Source organism: Pogona vitticeps, chromosome 2, assembly GCF_051106095.1.
Source record: "Pogona vitticeps strain Pit_001003342236 chromosome 2, PviZW2.1, whole genome shotgun sequence".
Classification (NCBI taxonomy): Eukaryota; Metazoa; Chordata; class Lepidosauria; order Squamata; family Agamidae; genus Pogona; species Pogona vitticeps.
In genome coordinates this window covers 24288954-24314265 of record NC_135784.1, presented here as the reverse complement: position 1 = coordinate 24314265, position 25312 = coordinate 24288954, and the positions used below count along the sequence as shown (strand labels likewise).

Sequence of the window (25312 nt, the reverse complement as noted above, 5' to 3'; positions counted from 1 at the left end):
GCCAGAATCCCATAGGTGTGTGAGAAAGAGTGAAATTGTGCTTTCTTGTTAGTCTAAGAAGGAGACCTATAGACACAGATAATTTGCCAAATAGAGTATGTTGCTGATTCTATCTCGGATCCTAAAGGTAGGCGAAAAAGACTAAAAGAAAAAATATTTCCTTTGTGGGATAACAAGGAGGGCGTATATTAAAGAAAGCTAACATGCAACCAAACAGTATGGTGTCAGTTATTCGGGCCTGTCATTGGGCAATCAAAGTAGGAAGGGCAACAAATCCAGATAGAAGCACCTTCCTTACCAAGAGAGGACACATTCTCATAATTTTCCGTCATAACCTCCCTGTACAGAGATCTTTGGTTTGGATTTAGAAGGTCCCACTCCTCTTCTGTGAAAAATATGGCCACATCTTCAAAGCTCACAGGTTCCTGTAATAAAAAAAAACCACCCTCACTAAGAGGCAGAAAAAATACATATGCACCTGTACTGATTCAAAAAAAAAAACTGACTGCAGAAATGTATATAAAAACAAGAATGTTGTGTTTTAAACAAGAACAAGAGCTGGATCGGTGACTTCCACACTTGTGGGTGGTGATAAAGCAGTATTAAACTATTAGAAAAGGATTGTTTGGGATGTGGAGATATGTTCACCTAAGTTTGTCTATCTATTGTGGGTGGCCATGATGCGTAGTTGAAAGCACAGAACTTTGGCGTAGGTTTTGACCCAATGCCACATTTTGAGGTCACCACTGGCTTAATTAGAAAGGGCCATAAATGTCAAACTGCACAAAGACACCGTTTCCTGGCACCCCCTCGTCAACTTTTAGGGACAGTCTCTTCCTCCAAAAGACTGGATCCCGATGAAAGCGTTTTTGACGCGTACAAACTCAGATGCATTTTACGGCTCTTCAGGTTGCGGGATCTCTTTTTTATATCATAAACCTACCAGTAGCTCCGGAGAATCTCCGACCTGAGTGGCTTCCCTTGTAGAGCATTTCTGTCCCCTTCCCATCTTCCTTGTGGATGGAGACAAAGACCAGACTTTGTCTTCTGGAAAAAAGGGAAGGGTAAGGCAAAAGGTGAAAATGTTAGAAAAGGACCTATTTTCTATCACAAATGCTCTCTAGTGTGGAGTAAAATACCTTATTGTGTTATTTCAGATAAATAAACTGAAAAATTGATGGATTTGCAGTATGAAATATTCAGCAGGACAGAGCATGACACGAATCACCCTGACTTTTTTTAGGGGGTGTCACTGCTGTTATGCCTCACAGAGAAAACCCTGCGTTTGTCTCCTACCTGAGGCAATTCCAAAGCAGCCATTTCCGTCTTCCAAGCATTCGGCCATCCGGTGACGAGAGCGGATGCTACTGCGTTACACCCGTTCCAGAACTCGAGGACAAACGAGGCCGACGCTCTGCGAGGCCTCAGTCTAAGTCTGGAGGAAAGAAAGAAAAAAGCGAGCGAGTTTATGATTTTGAGCAAGCAAAATGGGAGGAATGCCTTTCCATCCCATGTAAAACATTGATTTAAAAAAAAGAGAGAGAGACACCACGTCCACCCTCAGAATGGCAGGAGCTTCCTCACCCGAAAGAGAAGCAGCCAGCACAGACGAGGGACCAGATCTGTGAGAAAAGCAAGGCACCAGCTTCCTCGCAACCCTCTTCTTCAAACACCATTCCTTCAGGTGTGCAGAAAAATGAGCTCAGAAGAGGTGCTAACCAGCTGTGAGGTTATATGTGAGGCACCAGACCAACAAAGCTGTGCCAAATCTTGATTTCTGGTCTTTTAAATAAGGATTGTGTGTGTGTTATGTGCCATAAGACCAAATCAAGGGGAACATCAGTGTTTTATCACTTGTACAAGGATCTGAGCCTTTTAACTCTGCTGCCACCATCTTAATGAGGAGATAAGAAAGCTGAGGCTGTTATACTGTACTTTGGGCATGCTGTGAAAGGCAAGACTCCCTGGTGATTAGGCTGGGAAAACCTGACACTGGCAGGAAAAGATGAGTATCAAGTATGAAATGGATCTATTCCATAAACGAAGCCATGGCCTTGAGTTCGAAAGAGAGGAGGAGGGCTGTTCGTGATGAGACATTTTTGAAATCTAGAACCCTTAAGGTCGACGTATATCAGATGCGATTTAGCAGCAGATTAAATAGAATAATTTGTAGGCTTTGAGAGAACCACTAGAAACGGCCCGGGAGTCGGGAGGGGGGTGCGGGAGGGAAAAGCAATGCACGAAGTGTACATTTGCAAAACCCCAATCCGCGAAACTGGTGGCTGCCCGGAGGCTCAAGTCTTTTCTCCCTCCCTCCTCTTCCTCTTCTTCCTTTCCCCTTTCCCTGCCCTTCCCCCTCCTGGACTCAGAAATCCCCCTGTTGCTTTCCCGCTTTTACCTTCCCCTCCAATGCCTGGAGCTCAGCTTCCTTCCTCTCGATGTTTTGGAAACACCGCCTATATACCGCTGCACCCCCTTCAATCCTCGCGAGTGGCTAGGTGCCTTTAAACCTGCGGAAGTGGCCCTTCCGACTTCCTATCATGTGACTGAAGTTATGCCAGACTCCTGGCCAAAAAAAAGTGGGGGGGAGCCAAGCCAATCTCTTCTCTCCTCTTGAGGAAACCCCCCCCCCAAAATTCAGGGGCATCCGAGGTATTTGAAACGAAAGGACAACAGCAAGAAACTAAATGTAGGCCTTGTGCAAGATGCAAAAAAGAAATGTTGATCGTACGTTGATCAGATCACTAAATGATCTACAGGATGTGAGCTTTCGGGTCCTGCAGCAGTCTTCGTCGGGCTGGGAATTGCAGGAAGGAGGAAAGGGAGAACAGCAGAAGCCTCCAAATCCTCTCTATGGGACGCGGAAGCTTCAGCATTTGCAGTTCAAAGGATATTTAAGTGGCGGAAAGGGCAGACTTAAGGGCAGCCAGTCGGGGTGGTGGTAGTATTGGTTGCATCAGATCAGATTTTCCCTTCTGGGGATGCAGAGTTAGGGGTCTTTCTGAATTTCCATGGCAGTTAAATGGACGTCAGTCACGCCTCCCCTTAGCCTTCATTGCCTCTTGCCAAAGCCAGTGGCTTTTGGCTTCCTTTTGGAGAACACCTAAAAATATTTTTAAATCCTCACGATCAGAAAAGCAGAATATAAGATTTAGTAGGGCATAATAAGGGGTAACAGAAGTCGCATTCAGGGCATTGTTTAATGGGAAGAGGAAGAGGTAAAGACTCCTATGAGGAACAGAAAGCATCAGCAAAGAATCAGCAGCCTTTCGTGGAATGAAGGGTTTGGTGGCCCCTTTGGGGCTCGTGGGGCCAGACACGCAACCAGCACACGCACCCTCAGATGGAGGGAGGTAGCCACACACCCACGGTCTCCTCCCACGTCCATCTGCTGCCCGGCTAAGCAGACGGGGAGAAAAGCACCACATGAGGCCACGTGAAGAATTCTGTGTCATCAACCGTCTCCTATCCTTCCCTTTCCCCCTCAGCATGTGAGGTGGGTGACTGGGAGGCCCATATCCCTCCCTTGCTCAGGTTGCAGGCAAAATGGCGGCGTTGTAGGGAGCCTGAGCCCAGGGAGCCCTCCGTTTCCCATCGCTGGCGGCCTCTGCTCGTTTTCTTCACTCTTGTCGCCGCCTTTTCCTGCTTCCTGGAGCCAAGGATCCTCAGTTCTCACAATGAGCCAGCTTGGGATTTTATATGGGCATCCAAGCCCTTCCTTCTTCGTGGCTCTGCTGATTTATAACTCCCTGACAAAATGTCAAAGGCCGTCTCCTTGACAGCAAGAACAAGACAGGAGGGCCACAGAGCCTAACTCAGAGACCAAACACCTCATACCACTCTCTGTGCAGATGGACAGACGAGCCTCTCTGGCCAAAATGGGGGAGGAGCATTTTTACCCCGTTATGGCACTGTGGCCTTTGCTTTTGATTAAATTAAATTATACTCTAAACCAGTGGTTCTTAACCTTTGTTACAGTACTTGGATGTTTTTGAACTGCAACTCCCAGAAACCCCAGCCAGCACAGTAGGTGGTGAAGGCTTCTGGGAGTTGCAGTCCAGAACTCCTGAGTAACCCAAGGTTAAGAACGAGTGCTCTAAACCACCCAGAGAGTGTTTTAAGTGCTATTGGGTGGTATAAAAGCAGGGATGATCTTTTCTCTTCATCGTATCAGTGATCTCCAGCTCCTCTCCCCACTTGAAGCCTCTTTTTATATTTTTCCTTCTGTGATGTGTTCTCCTACCTGGCAATTCCCTCTTGGCTACAGGTATGGGAAGAAGAGACGGGCACGAACTGGTTTATCCCAGTTTGTCAAGGCGGCAACATAGCTTCTGCTGCTCCCCTCCCCTGCCTCCTCTGGCTGAATCAGCCATTCACCTGGCCCAGCATGGCAGTTTCCGGCACCTTCTCAACTCATTTTCCAGTCCCAGCAACAATTCAGGCTCCTCTGCCCCACTTTCCTGGCTGATCATATAGTGGTATATCATACTACATAATATCTGAGTCACTGTGGGTTGGGCAGAGAAGTCTGTGCTCTTGCTTGTGACTGGGAGATTAGCCAAGGAGGTGGAAAAAGCAAGCAAGCTGGGCTCGGCGAGCAGTTGATTGTCTGAGGAGGCGGAAGGAAGCAGCAGTACCTGTGCTGCCACCTTGACGAACTGGTTCGTGCCCATCTCTAGTGGGGAAGGTGAGGTCCACCCCTGCCAGGGGACTCTCCTAATAGCCCACAGTGCAATGACCCACTCAGAGGTTATATAGCATCACATACCACCATTCTGTGGTCCAATCCAGACTGCATGCTACTTTATCTCTTACCATTTGCTGAACGGAAGGTGCATGAGCATAAGCAGGAGATTCAACAATTTTACCAAAAATGATAGAAAATGATAGAATCTCTTCCTACAGCCCACAGTACCTGCTTCGAGAACCTAATACAAACATTGTTTCCAGGACCACCTTTTCTCTGTTGGCCTCTTTAAACTACTTTTTTCTTTGCTTGTCCAGTTCAAAGATCAGGATATTTAAAATATCTTTAAGCACTACAAACAAACTAGGGGCAACAATCTGTTTTCATTTGTGAGACCCAACTATATTCATGAACTGCCTGGAATATGCAACCAGAGACAAGCATTAAGGAAAAATGCAAACCTTAACAGTAATGTGTAATGCTTACTTCTTTCTAATGATGACAGAGTCTAATGATCGGGTCACTATTTCTATGTAACTGCGAGGACCAGTTTTCTAGAATAATTGTGGGAATCCTCATAAAGCTCTTGGTCAATTTTTGTTTGTTGTGTGTGTGTGTGTTTAGTCGTTTAGTCGTGTCCGACTCTTCGTGACCCCATGGACCAGAGCACGCCAGGCCCTCCTGTCTTCTACTGCCTCCCGGAGTTGTGTCAGGTTCATGTTGGTTGCTTCGCAGACACTGTCCAGCCATCTCATCCTCGGTCGTCCCCTTCTCCTCTTGCCATCACACTTTCCCAACATCAGGGTCTTTTCCAGGGAGTCTTTTCTTCTCATTAGATGGCCAAAGTACTGGAGCCTCAGCTTCAGGATCTGTCCTTCCAGTGAGCACTCAGGGTTGATTTCCTTTAGAACTGATAGGTTTGTTCTCCTTGCAGTCCAGGGGATTCTCAAGAGCCTCCTCCAGCACCACAATTCAAACGCATCAATTCTTCGGCGGTCTGCTTTCTTTATGGTCCAGCTCTCACTTCCATACATCACGACAGGAAAAACCATAGCTTTGACTATTCGGACTTTTGTTGGCAAGGTGATGTCTCTGCTTTTCAAGATGCTGTCCAGATTTGTCATCGCTTTCCTCCCAAGAAGAAGGCACCTTTTAATTTCAGGGCTGCTGTCTCCATCTGCAGTGATCATGGAGCCCAGGAAGATAAAATTTGACACTGCCTCCATATCTTCCCCTTCTATTTCCCAGGAGGTGATGGGACCAGTGGCCATGATCTTAGTTTTTTTGATGTTGAGTTTCAGACCGTTTTTTGCACTCTCCTCTTTCACTCTCATTACAAGGTTCTTTAATTCCTCCTCACTTTCTGCCATCAGAGTGGTATCATCTGCATATCGGAGGTTGTTGATATTTCTTCCGGCAATCTTAATTCCGGCTTGGGTTTCTTCCAGTCCAGCCTTCCGCATGATGTATTCTGCATATAAGTTAAATAAGCTGGGGGACAATATACAGCCTTGCCGTACTCCTTTCCCAATTTTGAACCACTCAGTTGTTCCATGACCAGTTCTAACTGTTGCTTCCTGTCCCACATATAGGTTTCTCAGGAGACAGATAAAGTGGTCAGGCACTCCCATTTCTTTAAGAACTTGCCATAGTTTGCTGTGGTCCACACAGTCAAAGGCTTTCGCATAGTCAATGAAGCAGAAGTAGATATTTTTCTGGAACTCCCTGGCTTTCTCCATAATCCAGCGCAAGTTAGCAATTTGGTCTCGAGTTCCTCTGCCTCTTCGGAATCCAGCTTGTACTTCTGGGAGTTCTCGGTCCACATACTGCTGAAGCCTACCTTGGAGGATTTTGAGCATAACCTTGCTAGCGTGTGAAATGAGTGCAATTGTACGGTAGTTGGAGCATTCTTTGGCACTGCCTTTCTTTGGGATTGGGATGTAGACTGATCTTTTCCAATCCTCTGGCCAGTGTTGAGTTTTCCAAACTTGCTGGCATATTGAATGTAGCACCTTAACAGCATCATCTTTCAAGATTTTAAATAGTTCAACTGGAATGCCATCACCTCCACTGGCCTTGTTGTTAGCCAGGCTTTCTAAGGCCCACTTGACTTCGCTCTCCAGGATGTCTGGCTCAAGGTCAGCAACTACATTGTCTGGGTTGTCCGGGATATCCACATCTTTCTGATATAATTCCTCCGTGTATTCTTGCCACCTCTTCTTGACGTCTTCTGCTTCTGTTAGGTCCCTCCCATTTTTGTCTTTTATCATGTTCATCTTTGCGCAAAATGTTCCTCTAATATGTCCAATTTTCCTGAACAGATCTCTGGTCTTTCCTTTTCTGTTATCTTCCTCTATTTCTTTGCATTGTTCATTTAAGAAGGCCCTCTTGTCTCTCCTTGCTATTCTTTGGAAGTCTGAATTCAAGTTTCTGTAACTTTCCCTATCTCCCTTGCATTTTGCTTCCCTTCTCCTCTCTGCTATTTCTAAGGCCTCGTTGGACAGCCACTTTGCTTTCTTGCATTTCCTTTTCTTTGGGATGGTTTTCGTTGCTGCCTCCTGGACAATGTTACGAGCCTCTATCCAAAGTTCTTCAGGCACTCTGTCCACCAAATCTAGTTCCTTAAATCTGTTCTTTACTTCCACTGTGAATTCATAAGGGATTTGGTTTAGATTATACCTGAGTGGCCCAGTGGTTTTTCCTAATCTCTTCAGTCTAAGCTTGAATTTTGCTATGAGAAGCTGATGATCAGAACCGCAGTCAGCTCCAGGTCTTGTTTTTGCTGACTGTATAGAGCTTCTCCATCTTTGGCTGCAGAGAATATAATCAATCTGATTTCGATATTGCCCATCTGGTGATTTCCATGTATAGAGTCGCCTCTTGTGTTGTTGGAAAAGAGTGTTTGTGATGACCAGCTTATTGTTTGTTACATCTTCACACTTATCTGTAAATTTGAGACGTACCCATCTTCATTCTTAAAAACGAAGAGAAAATTGTTGAGTCATTTCATACACATCATGTCATTTATATGGTTCCCCTAATGGCAAACTGTGTAATATTTCAGCAGGAGCGTACAGAGAACAGTGTTTTCCACATTCCTAGCACTCATATGTGTTGGAAAAATAATGAGGCTGCGAGACACTGAGAGTAGAGGTTTATATATTTTTTTTATCTAGATCTCTTAGGGAAGGGTAAACAGGAGTCCCTAAGAAATAAACAAAGCACTAAAACTATATTACATACCAAAATAGTTGAACACCGTAAGCAACGGCAGTTTAGGCAATGGCGACAATCAGGCAAAAACAAAAGCTTCTGCCCCACTCCTAGATTCGCACCATCAAGATAGAGAGTGTGAAAATGTTTAGAGCAGACTAGATTTTATAATCCTAATTAATCACAGGAAACACATGAGGTTCTTTTGGTGTTAACCTTTCAAGAGAAGGCATGTTACAGACTGGCATTACAAAAATGCCAGTCTCTCCTGTGTGGATTCTTCGATGGTACAAAAGGACTGAAGACTCAGCAAACTGTGTCCCACAATCCCGGCATTTGTATTGTTTTTCTCCTACGTGAAATATGTAATGTTTTGTAAGTTGTGTCTTGCAAACAAAGCATTACTCACATTCCTGACATTCAGATGGCTTCTCTCCTCTGTGGACTCTTTGGTGGTTCACAAGGGAGATTTTCTGAGCAAAAGATTTCCCACACTCCTGGCATTTGAATCGCTTCTCTTCTGTATGGATGTTCTCATGTGTCACAAGAGAAAAAGATTTCCCACACTCCTGACACTTGTATGGTTTTTCCTGTGTGTAAACACCCTGGTGGTTCACAAGGGAGGATTTAGAAGGATAACATTTCCCACATTCCTAGCATTTGTAGGGTTTCTCCCCCGTATGGACGGTCTGGTGGCTCTGAAGCTGTGAATTGAAAGCAAAACGTTTTCCACACTTCTGGCATTCATATGGTTTCTCTCCTGTGTGGACTCTCCGGTGTGTTACAAAGTGGTTTCTCCGAGCAAAGCATTTCCCACACTCCTGGCATTTGTAGGGTTTGTCTCCTGTGTGCACTCTCTGGTGCTTCACAAGGGAGGATTTAGAAGGATAACATTTCCCACATTCCTGGCATTTATATGGTTTCTCTCCTGTGTGGACCCTCTGGTGGTTCACAAAGGAGATTTTCACAGCAAAACATTTCCCACATTCTTGGCATTTGAATCGCTTTTCTTCTGTGTGGATGAACTCATGTATCACAAGGGTGGATTTCAAAGAAAAACATTTTCCACACTCCTGACATTTGTAGGGTTTCTCTCCCGTATGCACGCTCTGGTGGCGCTGAAGATGTGAATCGAAAGCAAAATGTTTTCCACACTTCTGGCATTCATATGGTTCCTCTCCTGTATGGACTCTCTGGTGTGTTACAAAGTGGTTTCTCTGAGAAAAGCATTTCCCACACTCCTGGCATTTGTAGAGTTTCCCTCCTGTATGCACGCTCTGATGGTTCACAAGAGAGGATTTATGAAGATACCATTTCCCACACGTGAGGCACTGGAATGGCTTCTCTCCTGTGTGGACTCTCTGGTGGTTCACAAGGGAGATTTTCTGAGTAAAACATTTCCCACATTCCTGGCATTTGAATCGCTTTTCTCCTGTGTGGATGATCTCATGTTTCACAAGGGCGGATTTCAGAGGAAAACATTTCCCACACTGTTGGCATTTGTAGGGTTTTTCCCCTGTGTGCACGCTCTGGTGGTTCTGAAGCTGATTATTGGAAACAAAACGTTTCCCACACTTCAAGCATTCATATGGTTTCTCTCCTTTGTGACCTCTCTGGTGTCTTATAAGGGAAGATTTCTGTGCAAAGCATTTCCCACATTCTTGACATTTGAAGCGCTTCTCTTCAGTGTGGATGTCTTTATGTGTCACAAGGCTCAATTTCAAACGAAAACATTTTCCACATTCTTGACATGTATAGGGTTTCTCCCCTGTGTGCAAGCTTTGGTGTCTCAGAATCTGTGAATTGAAAGCAAAACATATCCCACACTCCTTGCATTTGTATGGTTTTTCTCCTGTGTGGATTCTCTGATGCACAAAATATGTCCACCTCTGAGCAAAGCATTTCCCACATTCCTGGCACTTGTATGGTTTTTCCCCTGTGTGGACTCTTTCATGACTCTGAAGGGTAGATTTCAGAGCAAAACACTTCCCACACTCCTTGCATTTGAAGGGTTTCTCCCCTGTGTGGATCCTCTGGTGCCTCAAAAGATGTGAACTAGAAACACAACATTTTCCACAATTCAAACATTTGAATCGTTTCCCTCCTGTGTGGACTCTCTGGTGGTACACAAGGTGTGATTTCCAAGCAAAAGTTTCCCCACACTCCATACATTTATATGGTTTCTCTCTGATGCATACACTTTGGTGGTTCACAAGATATGAATTATCAGCTAAACGTTTTTCACTTTCTTCATATCCAGTGTCAACCGTCTTGTGAAGCATAAGATCCATCTTTTGTTCATACCCCTTCGTCCATACATTGTCTATGAAAGATGATGCTTGTTCTCCATGTGTTTCCTGATGCCTGACAGTGTCCAATTTTTTGATATAAGACGTCCCATGGTCAGGTGCTATGTATGTTTCTCTTGAGATATTTGAATCGATGGAAGAACCATCACAGATGACGCTGAATCCTATGTATGAGAGAAGAGAAGGAGAAAAGAACTGAACAGTTATAATGAATAAATGTGAGATAAAACAAACCTTAGAAGAGTAGAAAGGATGGGCCACCTTTTTTTCCCTACATGGCTGTCTGGCAGCTTAAATCTTGGAGTTAAGCAGAAATGGCTCAAGAAGTTTCTTTCTTTCTCAGTGTTTTGAGAAAATAAGCCTTCTAGATTAACATTGGGGGCAGACTCTGAATTTGCAGTTCTATTGAATTACAGGATTGCATTCATGTGGAGTGGGGTTTTTTAAACTTTCCTGATATGCCTTTAGATTATCATCAATACTATAGGATTCGGATTCTCTGATGAATCAAGAGTGGAGAATCCTTTATTATACATTTTTCAAAGCTCCTCTCAGCCAGAGATGTTCTGGAACTTTTGAAGGTAAGCAAAGACATTTTTCTCCATATTTTCTTGTATTATGATATCCAAACTGAACTCGATGTTCTTGATGAAGCAACAGAAAAGCCTTCATTCATAAGTAAGCATATCAAACTGAACTATCTGACATAATGATGGAATCTAGCAACGTCAATCTTTAGTACTGTGCTAGCAGAATTGTAGATATGCAGTGCATTACAGAGAAGGTAAACTCTTCCACCCTATTCCACTTAAGCATGAGCATCTTGGTTTTTGCCAATTAAGAAAATAAGTGAAGATTTATCACAAATAATGTTTGTAAGAAACAGAAAAGAAAGGCGGCCAGATACAGTCCTACTTTTTAGTGCCAATGAAACCACAACAAGAGAGATAAGATGCAACCCATGAGCAATGATGATCCTTCATTTCTCCCTCTCCTAAAGATGGCAGCATCATTTGGTGGAGAAACATATCTTGGACTTGAGCGCCATTTGTTTCTACATGAAGCAGAGCTACTGCCATTCTCCAATTCTAGACAGAAAAAATTCTACAGAGAATATGGCCTGTATGCAATGCATTGCATACAGGCCATATTCTCTGTACATAATGGCTGGAATCCTGCTGGTGCTGGTATAAACCCTGTGTCATTTAAGGCAGATAATAGCGATTAATCCATGAAGTACTGGGGAGCGCCTTGATTGTCTAACTGCCTTCGGGACCAGATCATCAATTAGCCACGAATATTCGCCACATGTGGTGGGAACCTTATGTAAACACCTCTAGTGTTCTGAGTGAGTAAAGCTTTGGCACAGAGAAGGATTTCACTTGTTCTAAAACAGAATCTCTAGAAATAAGGTTTCTAGTTTTTCACTAGGAAAATGGAAATTTTGCCTGGGGAAAAACTGGTTCATTTGGGGGGACTGTTATCCCTTAATGTTATGCCTTTACATCTTTACTCCCAGTTTATGCACACTACCGAGCATGTGCATTCTCTGCCTCCCAATTCACCTTGCCCAGATCCTGTTGCAAAAACGTATGTGTAGGTTTTCCGCCTTTCTAGCATGTGTAGGTTTTCCGCCTTTCTAGCAGGTTGTCCTTCATATGATTGGTCATGTGACTGCCATGTAACTTGTCCGTAAGAGTGGCTGCACAAAAGAGTGTTGGAGGGAAAGGGGGAAAAATCACATATGCAATAACCCATTTTTCTGTCTTTCTCCAACAGGATTCTGGCTTTAGAATCCAGATGGATCGCCTGGAAACTCTGGAGCGAGGCCTCAGGCAGCAAAATAGATTAAGCCAACACTGAAGTCACTGGTGGCAATACCACAGGTGCGTTAAAAAAACTGTGGAAAACAAAGGTGCTTCCTTCTTGGGATAAGAAGAATAAATTATAGAACACTAATATGCAGCCGCTCAGAGTGGTATAGACTTATCAGATGGGCGGGATATAAGTCAAATAAATAAATAAATAAATAAATAAATAAATAAATAAATAAATAAATAAACAAACAAACAAACAAACAAACAAACAAACAAACAAACAAACAAACAAACATGTAGTCAAAAAAGCGAATAACATTGGTTATCTGGGCCTTTAAAAAATCTTTTGTCCTCAGGCAGGCAAGCCAAGCAAGAAGAACCATAGATTCAGAGAGAAGCATGTTCCTTACCAAGAGAGGACACATTCTCATAATTTTCCATCATAACGTCCCTGTACAGAGATCTTTGTTTCGGATCCAGTAGGTCCCACTCCTCTTTCGTGAAATATATGGCCACATCCTCAAAGCCCACAGAATCCTGCAACTGAAAAAAAAAAACCACATTTGAAAGACTAATCATATATGCAGGGAAAATACATATGTACCTGTGGTGATTCAAAACACCAAATACAGATATATATGTGTGTGTGTGTGTGTGTGTGTGTGTGTATACAACAATATACAGTGGTGCCTCGCATTATGACGTCAATTCGTTCCAGCGAAATCGCTGTAGAATGAAAACATCATAATGCGAAAATTAAAAGCCCATTAAGACGCATTAAAACCTGTTTAATGCATTACAAAGGGCTGGAAACTCACCGTCCAATGAAGATCTTCCATAGGGCGGCCATTTTCGCCTGTGCTGCGAGGAATCCATCCCAGAAAACAGCTGGGAGCCATTTACCTGGCAGCCATTTTGAAACCAACGATCAGCTGGAGGAAAATCGCCGTTTTGTGAAGAATCAGTTCCCGAAGCAGGGAACCGAGCATCGCAAAGTGAAAAAAACTCGTTCAGACCATCGTTTTGCAATCGCAATTGTGATCGCAAAAAGATTGTTGTAATGCGGTTTTGTCGTAATGCGGGGCAATTGTAAAGCAAGGCACCACTGTATATGTTATAATTTCACTTAAGAACCAGGGTGTATGAGCTGCACAATTGCAGGTGGTGAAAAGGAACTCTGAAGCAATATAAATCAATTACAAAATGATTGTTTGGAGTGTGGAGATGTGTTCACCTAAGCGTGTGTATCACACTGTTGTGGGTGGCACTGCTGTGTAATGTATAACACAGAACATTGCTGTAGGTTTCAATATGGCACTACATTTTGAGGTCACCAATAGCTGAATCAGAAAGGGTCAAAATATGGACTGATGAACTAGGGACATATTTCATGGAGTTCTCTGCCCAATGTCTTTGGCTGGCAGGCAGGATTTTGATTGACTGTCTCTTCTCTCCCAGGCCTGAAGTCCAAAGGGGCCTCCCCTAACCCCCACCCCTCTTTTTTTTGAGCTACGAACACCTTCTGAGGAACTGGAAATCAAGATTTCTCTACCACAGACGATCTCTAGCGTAAAGCTGAAGTTATCGTGAGACACACAAAAAAAATCTTTGTACTGTATAAATCCTGTTTCTTTTTCAGATAAAAACACTGAAGACATGACAGGACTCACAGTATAAGATGTTCAGCAGATAGCACCTTCAATCGGTACGCAGAACATATTATATGGAAAGCTAGACTAGATTCAGATGAACGAGTGAAAGCTGGTGGAAGAAAGAACGATAATCTAAGATATGCAAGAAAGGAAGATGACACCAACTTACTGGCAGAAAGCAGCCATGGCTTGAAATGAGTGTTACTGGTAGTGAAAGAAGAACAAGGCAGGACTGCATGTGAACTCGCAGCAGACAAAAGTCACAACTAGAGAAGAACTACACAACTGTAATATGGACAATGAAGAAACTGAAATAATTAGAGATTTTATATACCTCCTCAATTCTAAGGGGAAATGCAAGCAAGAAATCAGAAGGAGACTGTGACTAGGAAGGGCAGCAATGAACGAACTAGAAAAGATCATCAGCTGGAAGGATATGTCACTGGAGACCAAGACCAAGCTCACCCACATTTTTGGGTATATGGGTGTGAAATCTGGGCAGTTAAGCGGAAAAACTGATTTACTGTATCTGAAATGTGGTGCTGGAGGAGAGCTTTGCAGATACCCTATCAAAAAGCCTAACAAGTGGGTCTGAGATGAAATCAAGCCTGAACTATCTCTGAAGGCAAAAATGTTGAAGCTCAGGCTGTCCTACTCATGAGAAGGTAGGATGCTCTCAAAAAGGCAGTAATGCTGGGAAAGGAGGAAGAACAAAAATGAGACAGGTGGACTCTTTAAAGGAAGCCACAGGTTTGAGTGTGCAGGAGCTCAGCAGGGCTGTTCGGGACAGGCCATTTTGGATCCATTGGGTCTGCATAAGATGGAGGAAATTTGACAGCAGCCAGCAGTTGAGAGAAGGAGGGGCTAGGTATCGTGCCTTTTGTAATGGGCATCACTGCCAGATGCTTTCCTCAGAAAAAGGGAGAAAAGCAAGGGATCTCTATTATGGGGTGTTGGTCAATAGAGGCTGCCCCCCATTGACATGTCTCTCTCTCTTTATAATTTATCAGTAAAGTGGGAGATCAAGCCAGATCCACTTTTGGGGGGAGGGGCTTGAATGCTGAAAAATTACCAGTCCTGTGGCAGTACGACAAAACGATTAGGAGACCGAGTTTTCCAGTTGTTTCCGAAGAGGATATAAGAATATTTGGCGATTTGAATGAGCAGGATGAAATTAATTTGGGTGAGATTTTTCCTTGGTCTTTCCCCATCGAGATCGTTAGGTGGGGGAAGGTTACTCAGGCAGATTCCTCAAGGCAGATTCTGGGAGCAAACAATCAGTGAGTTGTTGGCCTTCGTCTGAGGAGAGCGACGCTGGTCTGTGGACAAGATAATAAGGTGGAGTAGAGACAACCTCTGATTCAGTGTGAGGGAAATGTATTCCTTAACATTGTGGAAAATGGTTCATTTCTTAGAAGGCCTTTCTTTTCCACCAGTGGTGGTGGTGAAGGGGCTTCTATAGAAAATTAATTAAGTAATTAATGGTCATTTGTAGGCTGCCTTTGTCCCAGTGAAGGGACACAAGATGACTCATGTGAATAAGTTTACAGTGGACCCTCTACTTAAGGAATTAATCCGTATTGGAATGGTGGCTGTAAATTGAATCTCCATTGACCTACAATGCACTGAAGTCCGATTAATCCCATAATCAGTGGTTTCTATTCTATTTTTATTCCATTTTGTTTTTTTTTTTCTGGTCTGTAAGTCGATTCTCTGGCTGCAAGTCGAATCTAAATTTTGCAGCCAGAGAAGTCTGTAACTTGAAAAGTCTGTAAGTCGAGCCGTCTGTAAGTCGAGGGTCCACTGTACTGGGTGTTTTTGCTCATTTAGATTTCTTTTTTTCCTATCCCAACTTTCTCTAAATAAAGAGACTGAAATCGGCTCAGCACTGTGACTTTTCTAAGGGACATCGCCGCTATTCCACCTCATAGAAAAAAACCCTGCCTCCATCTTCCTACCTGAGTCAATTCTGAGGCAGCCATGTCCATTTTCCATCCAAGGAGGAGAGCGGTGGTTGCTGCGTTGTAATCCTTTCTGAACTGGAGCTAAAAAAGAGAGGAAGAGGGAAGCTGTCACTTGGAGAAAGCATCCCTTTCCACCCCGTGTCAAGCATCCCTTTAAAAACATATATGAACCCATCCGTCCTCAGAATGGCAGAAGCTTCCTCGCCCAAAAAGAGGCAGCCAGCCCAGAAGAGACACCAGATCTGTCAGAAGAGCCACTCAGGAGGATTCATCGCAACCCTCTTCTTTCGAAGCCATTGCTTCCGGCATGCAGGAATGGAAGCCCAGATGTGGAGGTAAACAGCTGTGAGGATTTTTCTAAGGCGCCAGACCCACAAAGCTGGGTCATGTCTCTATTTCCTATTTAGCACACCACACAGGACATTTCTTAAATAAAGAGACATAACCCCAAAACGTGGAAACGTCAAGTGTTCTAGTTGGAGAACAAAGCGTAAGGAAGGCACATCTTAAAAATTTCTAATTGCCCACTTGCAATTGTCAAGCCAGTGGTTTAAACTCTCTTTGCTTTGCAGTTTAATTCAGAAAAGGTCTCGGGGGGTGTGTGCAGGGGAGACATCCACCACCCCAGTGTCAGCTCACAAGTCCAGGAAACCATTATTTAGGCCTTGAAAATCTGTTTTCTAACACATGACCTTCAAGGCAGCCTTTAAATTTGCTGGGATACTGGGGTGGTAGGTGATGGTGAGCATGAAATCAGTCTATGGCCCTCAACTTTTGTCAGCTGTGCCAAGAGCATATTTTAAAGATGAACTTTTCTTTCCCCCCTCGTAGATTTTTTTTAAACAGAGAGAGGCAATTTGCTTATGAGATACACACATATGTCAGCCTTTCATCTTCATGAGGCAGTAAGACAGCTGAGGCTATTGCATGTTGGGCATATTAGAAAAGACAAGATTCCCTGAGCGATAAGGCTGAGAATACCTGACATGGCAGGAAAAGAAGATCAAATATGAGATGGATCCATTTCATAAACGAAGCCAACACCTTGAGTTTGCAAAAGATGACAAGTGTAGTTCATTGTGACACATATAACCTAAGGTCGCCATAAATTGGAGTAGATTTTGCAGCACACTGACAACAAGAAAACCTTTTGGTCTCGAGAGCCAGGAAGTCAAAATTCTGAATTTTGCTACAGCGACCATAAGGGGCCCAAGATCTACAAAAGGAACTGACCATCTTTGTCAGATAAGGAACATTAATTTCTGGACAATTTTTTTAAAAAATTTGCACCATCCATGATGGGGTTGTGCTTGAAGCCTGAGTAAGAGCATTTCATCCACGAAAGCTTGCTATTTGCTTTATTTTTAGTGGTCCAATAAGAGGGACCACCTACTCTTGCATCTGTGCGATCTTCTGGATCACATCAGCCCTTTTCCTCTTTTTTGCACTAAAAACGGCCCGTGAGTGGAAAAAAAAAGAAGTAAGCACCCCCCAAGGTGTACAGTTGCAAAAGCCAAAGGCGAGCAACTGCAATCTGCCTGCAGGCTCAAGCCTTCTCTGCCCCCCCCGCGTCCTCCCCCTCACCTCCCCTCCGGGACCCAGGAAACCCTTCCCCCCCCCACCTCGTTCTCTCCTTTTACCTCCGCCTCCAAATCCCGAGATCAGCTTTCTTTCTCTCGGTAGATTTTGGAACGATCCCCTTTTACGCTGCACCGCTCTTCTCCTCGAGGGTGGACGACTGCGGAAGTTGAGATTTGCCACTTCCCATCATGTGAGTGAAGCTATGCAAGAGTCCTGGCAAGCAAATCACAAGCTGATCCTATCTATTTTTTTGCCTCCCTTGGAGTGCCCCCAAGCGGGACTCTCAAAAGTCTCCTCCAGCACCACAATGCAAAAGCATCCATTCATCAGCGGTCAGCCTTCTTTATGGCCCAGCTCTCACTTCCATACATCGCTAAAGGAAAAACCATAGCTTTGACTATGCATGTGGACCTTTGTCCACAAGATGATGTCTCTGCTTTTTAAGATGCTGTCTAGGTTTGTCATCGCTTTCCTCCTAAGAAGCAGGCGTCTTTTAATTTCATGGCTGCTATCACCATCTACAGTGATCATGGAGCCCAAGAAAGTAAAATCTGTCACTGCCTCCATATCTTCCCCTTCTGTTTGCCAGGAGGTGATGGGACCAGTGGCCATGATCTTAGTTTTTTTTGATGTTGAGCTTCAGACCGTTTTTTGCACTCTCCTCTTTCACCCTCATTAAGAGGTTCTTGAATTCCTCCTCACATTCTGCCATGCTTTTGCATATTCAATGAAGCAGAAGTAGATGTTTTTATGGAACTCTCAGGCTTTCTCCATAATCCAGCACATGTTAGCAATTTGGTCTCGAGTTCCTCTGCCCCTTCGGAATCCAGCTTGTTCTTCTGGGAGTTCGCGGTCCACATACTGCTGAAGCCTACCTTGTAGGATTTTGAGCATAACCTTGCTAGCGTGGGAAATGAGCGAAATTGTACGGTAGTTGGAGCATTCTTTGGCACTACCTTTTTTGGGGATTGGGATGTAGACTGATCTTTTCCAATCCTCTGACCACTGCTGAATTTCCCCATGATGATGATAAAAAAATTGCACAATGGTCCTTTGATTTTGGGCTGGGTGGGTAACATGGCCTTTTGCACACCACACATAGAATGATTAAAGTGGTAGGGAAAGCCCCCTCCTCAATTCTGCGTTGGCTGTCTCTAGCAAGCATGTCATTGCTAGCACCACTCTGGAAGCCACTGGTGATGATTAAATCCTCTGCGAGCTACGAAAAATTTAATGCAACATGCTAGGCACGTTGGACACCTTACTACTCCCTATACCACACCATGGCTGGAGTGCAATGTGTTCCAGCAAAAATAGTGCATATCTTTATCAAATTTGGTGCATCCTGCTGGTTCAAAACACAGCCTGTGTAGATTCAATAATATTTTTAATTCAAATAATGTATGATTTCCTTCCTTTTGAATCAAGGGGGTAATGTTGGCATATATTAATTTTGGGGGGGGCAAAAGGTAAAAATGTTCCCTGACCCCTGCTGTAAACGAAGCCATGGCATTGAGCTTGAAAGAGATGAGGAGGGCTGTTCGTGATGAGACATTTTTGAAATCAAGAATCCTTAAATTCAACGTATATCAGATGCGATTGAGCAGCAGATTAAATAGAAGAATTTGTAGGCTTTGAGAGAACCACTAGAAATGGCCCATGAGTCGGGAGGGGGGGTGCGGGAGGGAAAAGCAATGCACGAAGTGTACATTTGCAAAACCCCAACTCCCCAGTCGGGAGGTGTTGCCATTCATCCTGCCTCCCAGGCTTGGTTTTGTCCAACCGTCCGACTTCACCTGCCTTGCCTCTCCCTTGAGGCTCCCACGTTCGTTCGTCCCTTCCTTCCCCTCCTCCTTCCTCTCTCATACTCTCTTTGCCCCACTTGAGCTTCTGTCCAGGCCCCTGCGTACCACCTCACAACTCCTGTGACTACTGTGTAGCTTGTATAATTAAACTGTAAACCACCCAGAGAGTGCTTTAAGTGCTGTGGGGTGGTATAAAAGCAGGAGCGTTCTTTTCTCTTCTCCATAGTATCACTGACCTCCAGCACCTCTCCCCACTGGAACCCACTTTTTATATATTTCTTCGTCTGCAATAGATTCTCCTACCTGGTAACTCCCTCTTGGCTACATCTGAGGGGAGAAGAGATGGGCACGAATCGGTTCGTGCCACTTTGTCAAGGCAGCAGCACAGGTACTGTTGCTCCCCCCTCCCCCCCGGCCTCCTCAGGCAATCAGCTGCTCACTGAGCCCAGCTTGCTTGCTTTTTCCACCTCCTTGGCTAATCTCCCAGTCACAAGCAAGAGCACAGACTTCTCTGCCCAACCCACAGTGACTCAGATATTATGTACTGTGATATACCACATTATGATCAGCCAGGAAAGTGGGGCAGAGGAGCCTGAGGTGTTGCTGGGACTGGAAGATCAGTTGAGAGGGTGCCAAGCTGGGCCAGGTGAATGGCTGATTCAGCCAGAGGAGGCAGGGGAGGGCAGCAGCAGAAGCTATGACGAACTGATTCGTGCCCATCTCTAGTGGGGAAGGTGAGGTCCACCCCTGCCAGGGGACTCTCTTAACAGCCCAGAGTGCAATGACCCACTCAGAGATTGTATAGCATGACATACCACCATTCTGTGGTCCAATCCAGATTGCTTGCTACTTTCTTTCTTACCATTTAGAATGAATTTTATGTGTGGGAAGGTATGTTCCTGTTTAAAAAAATTCTGAATATTTGCAATAGCTTTTTACTGATTTCCTGGTTTCTTTCTGGTATTATCCCTTTACTGGAATAAGGCTCAGCTACGACAAGTCATAGAATTTGTTCTCTTTGCCTGGAAGGTCTATAAATCTTTGTCGGACTCCTGGAGGAATCACATCTCCTTTTCTGGTTCTGACACATGATAATCCTTGACAACGAGGGTTCCTGTATTATAGGAACTAACACACACAAATAATTCAAAGCACAAGCCACGGCTTCCCACCACTGCCACTCCCGATTGTGTTCTCAACTCAGCCCTGGGGGTGTCTGATCAAGAGTGAAGCCCAATTTAAATGCACGTATGAAAAATTGCAAACCTCGACAGAAGCGTATCTGCCAGGTGATCAGCTGCAGGTCACATCAAACTCTCTCATGTTTGTGCAGAAGAGCAGTGTTAAAACTTTCTTTTCATGAGCAATTATTGCATTTGAAATGAAAGATACTTCCTATATAAAATGGTCAAATCCTCTGTTGTACTTTATTAACAGTGTTATAAAGGATCAATCTTTTCAAGCAATATATACATTGACTGAAAAAAAGGGACCATCTGGATTCTGAATGTAAATCTACATACTAGTACACAAAAGCAAGGAAGTGATTGCGATTATCCACAAAACAGGGGTTACTGCTGCCCCGCAGGTGCAGAAGCAGGAGGAGATTAAACTCCAGATAATTTTACCAAAAATGATAGAAAATGGTAAAAATGATAAAGCTCTTCCTACAGTCCCCATTACCTGTTTAGAGCACTTAATACGAACATTATTTCCAGGAGCTTCTTTTCTCTGGTGGCTTCTTTAAACTACTTGTTTGCTTGTCCAGCTCAAAGACCAGGATATTTAAAGTACCTATAAGCACGACATACAAACTAGGGGCAATAATCTGTTTTCATTTGTGAGACCCAACCACATTCATGAACTGCCTGGAATGTGCAACCAAAGTCTAGCATTAAGGAATAAAGCAAACCTTAACAATAATGTGTAAAGCTTACTTATTTCTAATTGTGACAGAGTCTAAAGACCAGGTCACTATGCCCATGTAATTGTGAGGACTAGTTTTCTAGAATACTTTTGGGAATCCTCATATAGCTCTTGGCCAATTTTTGTTTGTTACATCTTCACACTTATCTATAAATTTGAGATGTGTCCATCTTCATTTCACACACATATTGACATTTATATGGTTCCCCTAATGGCAAACCGTAATGTTTCAGCAGGAGCGTACAGAGAACAAAGTGTTTTCCACATTCATATGGTCTCTCTCCTGTGTGGATACTTCGATGGTACAAAAGGCCTGAAGACTCAGCAAACTGTTTCCCACAATCCCGGCATTTGTATGGCTTTTCTCCTACGTGAAATATGTAATGTTTTGTAAGTTGTGTCTTGCAAACAAAGCATTACTCACATTCCTGACATTCAGATGGTTTCTCTCCTCTGTGGACTCTCTGATGGTTCACAAGGGAGGTTTTCTGAGCAAAAGATTTCCCACACTCCAGGCATTTGAATCGCTTATCTTCTGTATGGATGTTCTCATGTCTCACAAGGGTAGATTTCAGAGCAAAAGATTTCCCACACTCCTGACACTTGTACGGTTTCTCCTCTGTGTGAACACTCTGGTGGGTCACAAGGGAGGATTTAGAAGGATAACATTTCCCACACTCCAGGCATTTGTACGGTTTCTCTCCTGTGTGGATTCTCCGGTGGTTCACAAGAGAGATTTTCTGAGCAAAACATTTCCCACATTCCTGGCATTTGAATTGCTTTTCTTCTGTGTGCAAGATCTCATGTTTCAGAAGAGTGGATTTCAAAGAAAAACAATTTCCACACTCTTGACACTTGTACGGTTTCTCCTCTGTGTGCACACTTTGGTGGTTCACTAGGGAGGATTTAGAAGGATAACATTTCCCACATTCCTGGCATTTGTACGGTTTCTCTCCTGTGTGGACCCTCTGGTGGTTCACAAAGGAGATTTTCTGTGCAAAACATTTCCCACATTCCTGGCATTTGAATCGTTTTTCTTCTGTGTGGATGAACTCATGTTTCACAAGGGTGGATTTCAAAGAAAAACATTTTCCACACTCTTTGCATTTGTAGGGTTTCTCCCCGGTATGCACGCTCTGGTGACTCTGAAGCTGTGAATTGAAAGCAAAACGTTTTTCACACTTCTGGCATTCATATGGTTTCTCTCCTGTGTGGGATCCCTGGTGTCTTACAAAGTGATTTTTCTGAGCAAAGCATTTCCCACACTCCTGGCATTTGTAGGGTTTGTCTCCTGTGTGCACGCTATGGTGGTTCACAAGGGAGGATTTAGAAGGATAACATTTCCCACACTCGAGGCACTGGAATGGTTTCTCTCCTGTGTGGACTCTCTGGTGTGTCACAAAACTGATTTTCTGAGCAAAACATTTCCCACATTCTTGGCATTTGAATCGCTTTTCTTCTGTGTGAATGATCTCATGTTTCACAAGGGTGGATTTCAAAGAAAAACATTTTCCACACTCTTTGCATTTGTAGGGTTTCTCCCCCGTGTGTATGCTCTGATGGCTCTGAAGCTGTGAATAGAAAGCAAAACGTTTTCCACACTTTTGGCATTCATATGGTTTCTCGACTGTGTGGACTCTCTGGTGTCTTAAAAAAGAGGGTTTCTGAGCAAAGCGTTTCCCACATTCTTGACATTTGAATTGCTTCTCTTCAGTGTGGATGTCTTTATGTGTCACAAGGCTCGATTTCAAACGAAAACATTTCCCACACTCTTGACATGTATAGGGTTTCTCCCATGTGTGCAAATGTTGGTGTCTCAGAATCTGTGAACTGAAAGCAAAACATATCCCACACTCCTTGCATTTGTATGGTTTTTCTCCCGTGTGGATTCTCTGATGCACAAAAAGTGCTGAACTCTGAGCAAAGCATTTCCCACATTCCTGGCACTTGTATGGTTTTTCCCCTGTGTGGACTCTTTCATGTTTCAGAAGGGTAGATTTCAAAGCGAAACACTTCCCACACTCCTTGCATTTGAAGGGTTTCTCCCCTGTGTGGATCCTCTGGTGCCTCAAAAGATGTGAACTGGAAGCACAACATTTTCCACAATTCAAACATTTGAATAGTTTCCCTCCTGTGTGGACTCTCTGATGGTACACAAGGTGTGATTTCCAAGCAAAAGTTTCACCACACTCCATACATTTATATGGTTTCTCTCTGATGGATACACTTTGGTGGTTCACAAGATATGAATTACCAGCTAAATGTTTTTCACTTTCTTCATATTCAGTGTCAACCCTCTTGTGAAGCATAAGATCCATCTTTTGGTCAAACCCTTTCCTCCATACATTGTCTATGAAAGATGATGCTTGTTCTCCATGTATTTCCTGATGCCTGACAGTGTCCAATTTTTGGATATAAGACGTCCCATGGTCGGGAGATATGTATGTTTCTCTCCAGATATCTGAATCGATGGAAAAACCATCACAGGTGCCACTGAATCCTATGTATGAGAGAGGAGAAGGAGAAAAGAACTGAACGGTTATAATGAATAAATGTGAGATAAAACAAACCTCAGAAGAGTAGAAAGGATGGGCCACCTTTTTTTCCCTACATGGCTGTCTGGCAGCTTAAATCTTGGAGTTAAGCAGAAATGGCTCAAGAAGTTTCTTTCTTTCTCAGTGTTTTGAGAAAATAAGCCTTCTAGATTAACATCGGGGCAGACTCTGAATTTGCAGTTCTATTGAATTACAGGATTGCATTCATGTGGATTGGGTTTTTTAAACTATCCTGATATGCCTTTAGATTATCATCAATACTATTGGATTCAGATTCTCCAATGAAAGAAGACTGCAGAATCCTTTATCATACATTTTTCAAAGCTCCACAGCCAGAGATGTTCTGGAACTTTTGAACAAAGACATTTTTCTCCATTTTTTTATTTATTAAAAAAAACCTGCTGGAAATTGGGATGAAAATTAAAATATATGTAGGACATATTATGATATCAACACGGAACCCGATGTTCTTGATTAATCAACAGAAAAGCCTTCATTCATAAGTAAGCATATCAAACTGAAGTATTTGACATAATGATGGAATCCAGCAACGTAAAAGCTTTAGTACTGTGCTAGCAGAATTGTGGATATGCAGTACATTACAGAGAAGGTAAACTCTTCCACCCTATTCCACCTAAGTATGAGCATCTTGGTTTTTGCCAATTAAGAAAAAAGTGAAGATTTATCACAAGTAATATTTATGATAAACAGAAAAAAAGGCGGCCAGATACAGTCCTACTTTTTAGTGTCAATGAAACCACAACAAGAGAGATAAGATGCAACCCATGAGCAATGATGACCCTTCATTTGTTCCTCTCCTAAAGATGGCAGCACCATTTGGTGGAGACACATATCTTGGATTTGAGCGCCATTTGTTTCTACATTAAGCAGAGCTACTGCTATTCTCCAATTCTACACAGTGCATTGCATACAGGCCATCTTCTCTGTACGTAATGGCTGGAATCCTGCTGGTGCTGGTATAGACCCTGTGTCATTTAAGGCAGATAATAGCGATTAATCCATGAAGTACTGGGGAGTGCCTTGATTGTCCAAGAATCTGTCCAAGAATTGGGACCAGATCATCAATTAGCCACGAATATTCACCACATGTGGTGGAAACCTTATGTAAATACTTCTAGTGTTCTGAGTGAGTAAAACTTTGGCACACAGAAGGATTTCACTTGTTCTAAAACAGAAAATCTTTGAAGTCTTTCCTCTCCATTCCCTAAGGTTTCTAGTTTTTCACTAGGAAAATGGAAATTTTGCCTGGGGAAAAACTGGTTTTTTACTCCCAGTTTATGCAAAAGGTTTTCCCACACTACCGAGCATGTGATTCTCTGCCTCCTAATTCACCTTGGCCCAGAACCTGTTGCAAAAACTTATGTGTAAGTTTTCCGCCTTTCTGGAAGGTTGTCCTTCGCATGATTGGTCATGTGACTGCCATGTAACTTGTCCGTACGAGTGGCTGCACAAAAGAGTGTTGGAGGGAGAGGGGGGAAAATCACATATGCAATAACCCATTTTTCTGTCTTTCTCCAACAGGATTCTGGCTTTGGAATCCAGATGGATCGCATGCAAAGTCTGCAGCTAGGCCTCAGGCAGCAAAATAAATAGATTGAGCCAGCACTGAAGTCACTGGTGGCAATACCACAGGTGCGTAAAAATACAGCGAAAAACAAAGGTGTTTCCTTCTTGGGACAATAAGAATAAATTATAGAACACTAATATGTAGTCAAATAAGAGAATAACATTGGTTATTTGAGCCTTTAAAAAGTCATCTTTTGTCATCAGGCAGGCGATCCA

At 43.4% G+C, this 25312-nt stretch overlaps 3 protein-coding genes across 8 annotated transcripts in view; all 3 read right to left on the bottom strand.

The window, feature by feature from the left end:
* LOC110070553 (uncharacterized) overlaps positions 1-25312 on the bottom strand; it is a 64458-nt gene that overhangs the window by 5699 nt on the left and 33447 nt on the right. The window contains exons 1-4 of one of the 4 annotated variants that reach the window (XM_078388583.1): positions 2399-2615; positions 1297-1435; positions 944-1044; positions 299-425 (exon numbers count right to left, since the gene is read on the bottom strand). In XM_078388583.1, the coding sequence (XP_078244709.1) occupies positions 299-425; positions 944-1044; positions 1297-1345 (277 nt within the window). In that variant the 5' untranslated portion in view covers positions 1346-1435; positions 2399-2615. Of the gene's footprint in view, positions 1-298; positions 426-943; positions 1048-1296; positions 1436-1584; positions 2333-2398; positions 2616-25312 lie in introns of those variants that run through there. The other 3 variants (XM_072988715.2, XM_072988716.2, XM_078388582.1) reach the window with 3 other exon arrangements.
* Positions 7836-19354, bottom strand: LOC140704048 (uncharacterized). Of its 3 annotated transcripts, none has more exons than XM_078388543.1 (4): positions 17283-19354; positions 15637-15717; positions 12437-12569; positions 7836-10373 (listed from the first exon to the last, which is right to left on the bottom strand). In XM_078388543.1, the coding sequence occupies exons 2-4, from the start codon at positions 15664-15666 to the stop codon at positions 8554-8556; spliced, it is 1983 nt and encodes a 660-aa protein (XP_078244669.1). In that variant the 5' UTR covers positions 15667-15717; positions 17283-19354; the 3' UTR covers positions 7836-8553. The 3 variants fall into 3 exon arrangements, with proteins under 3 accessions (XP_078244669.1, XP_078244668.1, XP_078244670.1); XM_078388542.1 differs by lacking the exon at positions 17283-19354 and adding an exon at positions 17036-17199 and having other exon boundaries at positions 15637-15712; XM_078388544.1 differs by lacking the exons at positions 15637-15717; positions 17283-19354 and adding exons at positions 11775-11911; positions 12845-15613.
* The window catches only part of LOC140704050 (uncharacterized), a 51998-nt gene continuing 47114 nt past the window's right edge, over positions 20429-25312 (bottom strand). The window contains 1 exon segment of the mRNA XM_078386832.1: positions 20429-23454. Coding sequence (XP_078242958.1) covers positions 21098-23454 — 2357 coding nt within the window. The 3' untranslated portion in view covers positions 20429-21097.